This window comes from Epinephelus lanceolatus, chromosome 13 (assembly GCF_041903045.1).
Source record: "Epinephelus lanceolatus isolate andai-2023 chromosome 13, ASM4190304v1, whole genome shotgun sequence".
Classification (NCBI taxonomy): domain Eukaryota; kingdom Metazoa; phylum Chordata; class Actinopteri; order Perciformes; family Serranidae; genus Epinephelus; species Epinephelus lanceolatus.
In genome coordinates this window covers 21,320,235-21,331,413 of record NC_135746.1, presented here as the reverse complement: position 1 = coordinate 21,331,413, position 11,179 = coordinate 21,320,235, and the positions used below count along the sequence as shown (strand labels likewise).

The 11,179-nt window shown below is 41.4% G+C and overlaps 1 protein-coding gene across 1 annotated transcript; it reads right to left on the bottom strand.

Annotated features, from left to right (window-relative positions):
• Positions 1–729: 729 nt before the first annotated feature.
• laptm4a (lysosomal protein transmembrane 4 alpha) lies at positions 730–11,033 on the bottom strand. The gene is made up of 7 exons (XM_033649461.2): positions 10,787–11,033; positions 7,344–7,464; positions 5,279–5,355; positions 3,978–4,100; positions 3,516–3,611; positions 3,059–3,157; positions 730–1,690 (listed from the first exon to the last, which is right to left on the bottom strand). Exons 1-7 carry the CDS (start codon positions 10,913–10,915, stop codon positions 1,616–1,618), a joined length of 720 nt encoding a protein of 239 aa, XP_033505352.1. The 5' UTR covers positions 10,916–11,033; the 3' UTR covers positions 730–1,615.
• Between the last annotated feature and the right edge of the window lie 146 nt (positions 11,034–11,179).

Genomic DNA, 11,179 nt, shown 5'->3' with positions numbered 1-11,179 from the left:
GAGGCCTGAAAGATGCGTATGCCACTTCCCACACATAAGTTGTGATCTGTAAAAACAGACTTGATGGAAGAAACTTTGACCCATGCTTACCAATATTTTGGAGACAGGAAACTGGCGATGCTCATGGTGAGGTGGAAGCCTGATTGTAGAAGTTACAACATTTGCAATTACAACATTTTTGGCTTTTGTCCGTACGTACAATTTTAGTACCGCTTGGGGGAGTTGTTTTATAAATGAGATCCCAGGTGATTTAAAACGGCTTGTTCTACCATGACGAAATGTGACGATTTTCAAGTGATTATATTCTAAAGAAAACATACTTATGATATTATATTATATTCCATTTGTAGGGTTAGGTTCCATTTTTATTATATCCCTGTAAATCCTACACGCTGGACCTTCAAGTTGTTGGGTAAAATTAAACATTTAAGCAACACAATATTGTAGGAACAGGATTTGGTGAAAAGATGACAACATAAGGTTTTAATAATACCAAATTCCAGTCAAATGTTTTACTGTTCATGTTGAATATTTCCATGACAACTGCGTGAGCTCAATCTGCAGATGAACATCATGTAACAATCGAAACCTCCAGAACAGCTACAAGTGCATGTTTGAGGTTGAGGTATGATCATTTTCCTCAACAACACACTTAGACAACCCCTGTTAGCGTCTTTTAAATTTACTTCAGTATATGAGCCATGAACAAAAGAGTCCTGAAGACATAAGTGTTCTGAAACGTTTATTGAAGTCAAATGTATTTCCACTAGGATAAAATCATATTACCAGTAAAGTAATGGGGAGGCTGTTGATAAGCATGCAACTACTAATGTTCACAAGACTAGCTGTTCGCTCCAGATGTGGGGTGAGAAAGAAGCAGAGAAAATGATCCACCATCATCAGTGCCCTCTGCTCGCTCTTCCTCTCCGTCTGTCTCTCAGTCTCTCAGCTGGGAAACTATTCACTAGCTGTGCTAACACATCGCGGCAGCAGGGAGAGATGAACATGTCGGGGGGGTGTGGGGGTGCAGTGAACTGAACCACAGCAAAGCTAAATAAATAACAGATGAAAAAGTGCTACAAACTCCATTCAAGACTGAGATGGAATAATCTAGATCTTCATAATTGGGGGGGTGGGGGGGGGAGTAACACAAGTCAACAATAAGAGCTAGAATAAGTGGATTGTCATATTTTTTTACACTTCATATATCAATCTATAGATAGGATGGTGCTGGATTGATGAGAACATTTCAAGCAATTTAATTTTCACATGTATCCCTTTTACTAAGACATAAAAAAAGGCCAGAGGGTTGGGAGGGTGGGCTGGTAGCTTCCACGGCTCTTCAAACATCACATTCACTCATTCATTTATTTATGTCACTCAGTCTTTCCCACCTGTCTCCTCTCAAACCTCCCAGATGCTCGATAGACGCTCTGTAGAAATACAGACAGTAGGGTTCAAAGAAACATTGCCAGTGGCCTTACACATACACAGTAGGGAAGAGAGGGAGGGGTTAAGGGCGTAATGGTGTTCAAGAAGGGTCAGTGAGGGAAGGGAGGAATGCATATGGTGGTGGTGTGTGTGCATGTGTGTGTTTTGGCAACAGGGCTGGTGCTTAAGCAGGCATGTAGGGGGGAGGTGGCTCCTTCTCTGGCATCTTCATCGCCATCTCGTAAGTGGGCAGAATGTACTGGAGAAACAAGGAAGAAAACAAAGCATAAAACAATTATATAAATATCTATAACATACAGGTTCAACATGAAACAGTGATTTAAGTGTTTCTCACAGAATCACTGAGGTTCTCCACTGCTTTACTTTTAAATGTTCCTCATGTGTCCCGTAAAAGGCCAGATGAGAGTGCTTTCTGGTTTTATGCCCGTAAATTGTGGAATTAAATGAAAAGGTCTACATTTTCAATCTGGCTCTTTTTTTTTCTTTTGGGAGTTACATTAAAGTCCTAATTTTAAGTTTTAATAATTGTTTTAACCTGAAGTTATCCCTGCTGTTTATTTCTACTCTATTTTATTTATTTTTGTTTTTTATTCTATAGATTTTTTTTAAATTTTATAATCTATTGTTCTTTTTTCCTTTTTAACAAATATTTTATTGTCTTAGTACACAAGCAGCATCTTTAACTGCCCGGAAAAAAACACAAGGTCAGGCGCTGGGTGCTACTCTTGTGTCTTGTTTGTTCCAGCTTTCAAGAGTGCAGGTTACGTCTGAGGTTGCTAAGCAACCCTAACAAGCACCATATCACAGCCTATTTACCTGAAATCCTGAGTGCAGAGCTGATCTTCTTCCAGGCTCTGTTTATAAGTGTGTATTAGACCAAAAATATTGTCCGTGGGTCAGATGTAAAGCTCTGGGCAGCTCTGCACTAAAATGATCAACTTCTTCTTCATATTTACCACAAACTGGTATTTACAGAAGAAGGGAAAGGTATCTGTCTGCTGTGATTAGTTGGTCCTTGCCACATGACATGCAGTGCGCCCTGCTGTGTTCCAAAAATTGAACTCTGTTTCTCAGGGCGCAGCCACGCGGCCTGAAAAATAGGTGCTTGGAAACGTGTGCCCGTTGCAGTGGCTTCTCTCTGGCGTTTGAGCACACCTGCATCTACACTGTGCAGTTGTCTGTGTCTTCCTTTAAATTGTGTCTGTGTTCTTTCAGTTTTGCTTTGTTGAAGTTAATTGAGCGATTGACAAAGTAATGATCAGTCGGTAAAACTCAAGTTTTTGATGTGTGAAAACATTTAAACCTTTTAAGACTTTTTGGGGGGTAAAAATCTGCTGGAAATAATGAGCCTCAAACTGTCTAGTATAAATATTTCTAGATGTTGCTGGTAATTAATGTTTTTCACTGACATGGTAAACTCCTACCAATAAACACTTTCTGCAGTGACTGTCCTCACTTGGCTTCCCCGACTGTTAATGTATGGACAGCATGCCCCCTGCTGGTTTGGCGCAAGTATTGCATGTTGCTGCATTGTTTTTGTGATAGTTGATACTGATAAAATTCATAGTGGTCAGTCAGAGAGTGTTTAAAGCAGCAGCTTGCATACCTGAGGAGGGGTCTCAAAGGCCGGGTAGACAGCAATCTCTGGCATGTTCCTGTTGTTGATGTACTTGTAGCAGTTCCACACACAGTTGATCAGGTAAGCCTGGAGACAAAGGTTGCATTTTCAGTTTTATGGTTTAATCAGGCTGCGTGACTCAACAGCCAATAAACACTTAATATCCCTTCACTCATTAAACCACAGTGTCTCCTTCCTATCTAAACGCACCAGAGGGAATTTAAATAGGACAGAGCCTGTGGTGCTGGTAAACAGAACTTTGCTCTCTGTGTTAATCACATCACATCACCCCATTAATGAATCCAAAGACATGAAACTAATACAAATTTTCTCATCTCAACATATTAGACATCTTTTATATTATTTTGCTTTAGTAGAACAGACATAAAATGAACCAACACACTGAATAAAACCAGATTTCACTGTGAATAACCAATTGATTCACCTTGAGGATGATGAGGAAGGCGAAGAAGACCAGCACAAAGAGCAGCAGGCAGCTGGAGTCCAGGGAGAGGAGGTTATCCTTGTATGGGAAATCCGGCTGAGGAAGACAAGAACAGACGTCAGATAATCAATAAGACCGCTTTCTACTTATTCAGCTCACATCACTGTCAACTCTACCATGCAGCCCTTAGAAAAGAACTCTAAAAATAACTTTTAAAAGATCCCAAGGCTGTTTTAACAGTAAAATGTTGGGGTGGGACCTTTTCAGTATTTAATAAAACATAATACTAGATCAAGTATTTTTTTTAAAGTGAAAAAACGAGGCTTCGTTATAAACACTGTATCATGTTGTCTGTGATGTCAGGATTCTCTGTTGTGATATAAACATAAGCGTAGTAGTGTGACCGATTCGCAACATTAACAGAAGTAGACTGGTGTGACAGGTGTGACTGTTGGCACTGACCAGCTGGTCCAGGTAGTCCTTGATCCTGGGCAGGTAAGTGAGAGAGCTGATGGCCACCAGGCAGCTGAGAGCAAAGTCAAACAGCTGGTAGCAGAAGAACGGGATGAGCCAGCCGTCACGGTGCTGGGGAGAACCATTAGAGTTGAAGTCAAGGTCAAGTTATGAATACACTCATCATTTAGACAGATCCTGTTTGAGGTCTCTGTGTAAGCACATCATGTTGCATGTTTTTCAATCTTATCTCCACATACTTGTCTTAACACTCTTACATATCTGAATCCAGTAAGTTGGCTCTACTGCCCTCTACAAACTCCACAGCTGAGGATGAGTCACAGTCTGAGCAGCAGCGACCGGAAACACTACGGTTTCATTATTTTAAAAATACGTTCTGACTCTGATTCTAACTTTGGGCCTCTTGGCTTAAAATGTCTAATTAGAGTTTCCCTGGATTGAAAACATCGTTTCCTTCTGCTCAGGCTGTGGCTGCATTGTCAGATGTGGTTTGGGGTAAATGAAAGGAGCCTGCCTGCAGGGACAGGGAGTGCTGACACAGTAACTGTGTATACCAGCGTCTGTACTGTAACAAATACACAGCAAAGCGGTCCTTTAACTGGGTCACTTTACAAGAATCTCTACAGGCATTCTGGGTGTTTTCCTATCAGTGTACTCCTACTTCACTCTCCACTCCTACATTATGTAGCAGGGTGCTAAACATCTTACTTTACGATTATGGTTCAAACATTTAGGGTGATTTACTGGGACACTACAGCAACCACAGCTTTGCACAGCCACATTTTTGGGAGAAGGGTTTCTACTACTGTTGTCTGGGAGACTGCACTAAAGCATAACTCTTGCACAGCCTGCAGACATGTGTCATGCTTTGACTGCGCAGTTATCCCGACTAGCAGCTTAAAGCAGGGCCACGTCAAAAGGCTATCAAACCTGTCAGTCTTGATGCCATCAGGCAGGCCTGTGAGGTGGAGATGACAGGCAGTGAGAACACAGCATTGTGCGCTACACTCCCACTGCATCAGGAGTCTTTTGAGCATCCAGCTAAAATCTACCAGAGTTTAAACAAAAATAAAAGTAGGGGGGAGGGTGCTTTGGTATTTCCTGTTACGTCTTGCTTAACTCTTAACTCTGGTGCTATTATTATACAACTTGAAAGCGCTGCTTTTTCTTAAACGCATGCACATTCTGGGATTACATATTTGCATAAGAAACCGTGACAGCACTTTAAATTCAGTGCGTGCTGTCAAAGGAGATTTATAAAAGGCAACATATCCACTGTGCAGACTTACAGTAATGGCTCCGTACACCATCATGGCGCTGATGGTGAGCATCAGCAGAGAGATGGCGAATCCAACACAGGCATTCTCTGTATCAAGAAGAAGTGAGAGGACAATTCTAGTTTAGCTTTAATCATTAATGTATATACATCAGTGAGTGTGGGTGAGCGTATATGTGCCTGCTCTCTTTGAAGCAGCAGTGATTTGCATACAGTCTAAGTGAGCAGTCTCAGGGCCTCTCTCCGTCTCCAGCCAACTCTGTTTTTAAAGGCCAGCTCTGGGGAGCATTAAGCCTCTCCCTCTCGGCTGCGTGGTGTCGGTAAATACACAATGAAACGCAGCCGGGTATAATTAAAAGGCCAGCCTTTCATATCCTCTTTTCTCTCCATCACTCAGTCGTTTGCTTCCTCAAACTGTTCTGCCTGTTGCACTGGAGAAATGATGCTTGCGAGACAGCTGCTGCAGCAATGCGGTCCGCAGACATTTCTTTGTTGTTAAGCAGCTCAGGCAAAACAACTTGAACATCAGTGTGTGAGGCTGTCTGGAGCACAGCTTTAGGTTACTGAAAACAAAATCTGCAAAGGCCTAAGCTCTGGTATTATGAATACAAAAAAGGGTGTGATGAAAATACTACTTTCATTGATCTTTGTCAGGTCTAAATGATACTATTTTTTTGGATTTGTGTCATTTGTATATGATTACGGAGGGTCAGATGTATCGAAAAGCTTTTATATTAATTGTCCAAAAAGAAACCGAGCAGTGACATACCATGTCATCTACTTTTTGTTCTCAATAAGCCAATTATTTTCTCAATTAAAGGATTACTCCACCCACAAAATTATCATTTGCATATCAGTTACTCACTGTGTGTTACCTTGAATTCATGAAGAAAACGTTTGTTCTTTCAGGCATGCTCAGAGCACAAGTGTTTTATATAGTATAACGTTTTTAGTGAAAATGCAGAGCACACGGCTGGATAAATAAGACATCGATTATACTGCACAAGTTCTATTTTTGCTGTTGTTAAATGTGGTCCCCAATTAGTTTTATTCATTACGAATGTTTGTCCTTTTTGGATTCTTCGTTCACCGTGGAGACATGCAAGAAAAACAAAGTTTTCCTCATGAATTTAACTTAACACATGGTGAGTCATTTTACAGGTAAAGTATTCTTTAAAGCAATATTTGGTCAGTAAAATGTCAGTTTTCCTAAGACAAAGATATTCTGTTTGCTTTCACATAAGTTAAAGAGGACTAGAAAATTAGAAAATTAGAGGAGAGACTGCAACCAGAGAATTCCTGTCATTTTGTAGTTAACTATAATAAAAGACAAACACTCAACCTAATCCAAACTTCACAAGTTATCTCTATATTCATTAAATAACTTCTAAACGTGATCTGAATTAAAAATGAGTGCAGCCTGATGAAGCAGCACTAATATGGTAACATTGCCTCTGCGGGCTACGGACAACCTCCGCTGCTCTGCGTGCTGGCATGTGCCTGCTGGCATGTGCCTGCTGTGGGAAGGTCAGCCCACCACGGTTGTTTCCCCTCCTCTCCCGCTGAGTCACCGTTTCAGAAAAAGAAGCCTTCACCGAGCCAAATCAACAAAAACAACCGCCAGCTCCAAAGAAAAGGCGCTCCGGTAGTCCCTGCCAGCCCTGGCACGTATAAACACAAACACCTTGGAACCAACATAAATCTTTGAGGAAACACCAGTGACACGGCACCAGTAACAACATTTTCGGACAACATGCAGCACAGCAGTGTTGTGTCGTCCTCATGAGTTGTTTTGTTTTGCGGTCAGCGGGGAGGTGTGCTCCCTGTGGAAGATGAATCACATGTTCAACCTCGGCATAACAGCAGCTAATGTGTTAGTGAAAACAGCAGCTATACACCTCTAAATCCAGTGCAGAGAGATATTTATTCAGTGATGTTTCAGCGGGCGAACCATCTTCACCCGGATACCATAAAAGACTGTTTGATGTGTAAATATTTGATAAACTCCATAAAATGTCATGTTTTCAAAATGCACTTGCTCGCCCTTACAGTCATTCTTATGTAGGTTAACTGCTTACCAGACATCCTGTCGGAGGCAAAGTAATGGTCGATGACCTCATACTGCAAGTCGATGGTGGGCACGTTCTCTGGGTGGGTCACAGCTACAGTCAGCAGGATGCCCATCAACAGGTTGACCACCTGAAGAGAGGAAGGAGGAAGAGAAAATGTTTTTTAAAAAGAACTCATACCATAATTTTCATGTCTTATCCTTTACATAATGAAAAACATTTTCTATAAACAGTTTGATTTATGTTTCAGATCAAATTCTTCGCTCACAGTCAGCCACTGCTTTCAGTTCACGTTACTACTGTGGAGAAGACAACTTGTGCAGACATAGATGAGATGGGCGCCAGTACAATGAACAATTATCACCCTTTTTTGTCAAGGTTACTTTATCATCATGTGGTAATGCAACCACGAGGAGGAACCATTTAAGGACTCAAGAACAGTCCAGCATTCAAGCCGCTGACAGGCACGGCACTCACAAGATACAGTAGGCAGTTGAAAAATAAATTCCTCAAGACAAAGACGTGACTGTAAATACTGTGAAAAAGACACATTACATGTGCAGGCATAAACTCAAACTACTGGTTATCTAAAAGGAAGAAAATTTAAGTTGTTATACGCTATGAAAAATTATTGGTAATGGTGTTCATTGAGAAAGTAGCTTTTTGAGAGGTGGAATGAAAAACCTACAAGCTGGAACAAGAACGTCCTCTAAAAAATGAAACATTATTGTCAAGTCTTTCAACAACATCAGCGTCGTATCTACAACTTCTGCAAAGAATGTCTATCGACGTAGGATGGACTTAACTGGAGCCAAGTGTAATGGGCAGGCTGCTCCTTTACAGTTTGTGTGTTCTGACAAATTTAAAAGGAGGAGAGAGTTGGGAAGGCATAAAATATTTTTGTGAGATTTAATCCTAATAATCTAGGTGAAGGGAAGACAACAATTCAAGTCAAACTGGTACGACAGAGTGGAAACACTTATCACCACAACGCCTATAATCCCCAACTCAACTCAAATGTATTTATGAAGCACATTTAAAACCACCAGACCAGAGTGCTGTACAAAAGGAGTAAGACGCTAACAACACACACATATGAGAGGCAATGTAACTGTCAGGACCACAACTCATATATTCAAAGACACAACACACACAGGCACATGGCAGAGGACGCCACATCAGGGGGACTCAAACGCTGATGAATACAAGTAGCCTGGGTTTTGAGCCTACAGTGGTACAGACAGACTTGTCTTATGGGAAACAGCTTTATCTGTCTGACCAACAGATACCACAAGCAATCTGTTCTGCAAGCAGCAATGTAAAAACAAAAGTTCTTGCACATCATAAAGACTTGGTGGTGGGTGAATCAAACACTCTCGGCTCTCTTAATGTAACACTGAAATCTGTGACCCTTCAGATTCTGTGACACAGTACCAGAACCACTAAAAAAAACTTTGTGTGTGTGCTCCAATTCCCATACTACCATACTATATGGTATGCCAGAAGAAGATCTAGTATGTCCCGTATGTGAAATGCAGTGTGCTAAAAATACCAGGATGTTCTACTACATCCGGTCCAATTTTGCAGTATGCAAGCCAGCATGCTTTTTTAGCTATTCTGACCCACAGTCCTCTGTGCAGCGGAAGAGAGATGATTGACAGCTGTTAGAGGTCGCAATGACGACTATAAAATACTATAAAAAGTAACAGTGACAGAGAACTGCTGATGGAATTTAACTGTCGCAAATATATAATATGTTAGAATCTACAATCTATGCAGTTATAACGTTAAAGTTAAACTACAGAAAATGCCATGTAACAACAGCAGAGCTCTCTGGGTTGATCTTTGTCTTTTTAAGGGCAGCTGCAGTACCTGCTAAAAGTTGTTGAGTGGTTAAGGGTTAGGATTTAGAATTTGGTGTAACACCTAATATATTTTAACTTTGCCTGATGAAGGTCTGAGGACTGAAACGTTATTACTAAAGTGAGTGCAAGTGATGAACAGTGTGGGCTTGTTTATGTTTTTAGCAGGCATCTTAACCTGTCACAATAGGAAAAGCACAGGTGTTACTAATGACACTGACGAGTCCCAGTGAGGGTGACAGTGAGCGAGCATGCACAGCACCAGGACCCTGAAATCAAAGCAGCTAAATGACATCCAGCCATCGTTAATATCATTACTGACACCTGTGTTTTTCCAACTGTAATATGTCAAAGTGTCTTCTGTGGAGAAAGGCCTGTTGTGTTTTGCTTTCTTTGCAGCTATTGTTAACAGCAGCTTAAATGCTTAACATTAAAGTATCATTAGTGCAACAGATAAGCGGCTTGAAACCAAAGTAACAAACATAGATGAAAAGACAAACTATTCCCGATAATTTCCTCTCGTATGCAGATGTAAGCTTCTTTGCATCACTGTTCCAGCAAACCAGAGTCTGAGCACACACTTGATGCCTATATCTGTCACAACAATGCATGCACCACTTTAACAGCTTCTCCAGGATTTACCACCAACTCTTTACTTCCCCTGTCTCCTTACTGTAACGCTGTGTCCAGCTGCTGTATCTGATTTTCAGTTTACTAACGTTGCATCAGGTTTCAAAGTGCTAAATCACTGTGAAAGCAATGATTTCGTGTAAATAGCGGAACATGGATCACGTGTTTAATATGTGTTAAGTATAGCCAAGTGGTTTGAGGGAAAAAAAAACACAACTCAGAGGATTTTGAAACGCAAGCGAAACCAGAAACATCTGTTGTGTGACGTGAAAAAAAGGAAAGGGACACCGAGGGGATTAATTCAGCTGTGAGTTGAATGAGAGTGCTATGTGTGCAGAGGACGACAAGCTAACATTAGCAAACAGTTAACTATACTCCAACGTGCTTATATATTGATTTCCAATTAAAACTATGATCAAAATAACCGTATACACCATAAATAAGATGTTAGACATGCCTCCCTCACAGCAAATCATGTGACTGAGGATTCCTTCATAGTCAAGCTTGTTAGGATGACAACCGTTACGTTAGCATGTCAGCGCCGTGTCGGTTAATTTGCGCTAACGTTTGATCAAAATGTCACGTATATTAGACTTCCATAACGCACGCAGAGACTCGTAACTAACATTTGCTGTCTTTGTATCCTTATGTGAAACGCATTTTCAAGGTTGTGGGAGTTGTATCTACACAAAGACTAAGCTAGTCAACCCTGAAATGCTAGCAGGCTAATGCTAACGCAACCGTTGTGTTAATGTTAAGTCGGCATGTTTTAGCTAGGTCAAAAGTAGCGACTAGCTAATACTGGGGCTGCTAACACTATTCATAATAACTAACATTGCGTTAACACAGTCTGGTTGACATTCATTATATAACTCGCTACTTTAGCGAACTTAACACAGTTGATAGGCAGCGCTAGCTAGCATTAGCTCGCTAACCCCCACCATCAACCATTTTACGTACCATGTACCATGTTCCCAGGATGATGGTCCCCGTCCGGACGTGGCAACATCCGCAACACCTGGTGGTGTACAATCTGTCTCGACTGGGCTTAAAATGATGCATGTCCTCCACGAACGTAGGAAGAAACATCAGGAGAGCTGGTCGCGCAGGAGAAAAATCTTCTCGGCATCGACAGTCAGCGAACGACCGCGGAGGAACGCCCACCACTTCCCTGACGACCTGCACGACACCGCGGATAAAAACAAACGCTCTGACGGACAGGAAGAGGCGGGGACCGATGACTTTGACTGACAGGAGAATCAACCAATGGGCGTGGAGGAATACCAAGCACAGCCAATAGGCTTCAGGCTATGTTTAAGATAAGATTTACTTTATTGATCCCCCAAGGGGTAA

Coding starts and splice junctions, on each gene's coding strand:
- laptm4a (XM_033649461.2), bottom strand. CDS start 10,915: ATGTTTCTTCCTACGTTCGTGGAGGACATGCATCATTTTAAGCCCAGT. Junction 4,101..5,278: donor TGGTGTACGGAGCCATTACT/GTAAGTCTGCAC, acceptor GGTTCTCCCCAG/CACCGTGACGGCTGGCTCAT. Junction 1,691..3,058: donor CCTTTGAGACCCCTCCTCAG/GTATGCAAGCTG, acceptor TTGTTTCTCCAG/TACATTCTGCCCACTTACGA.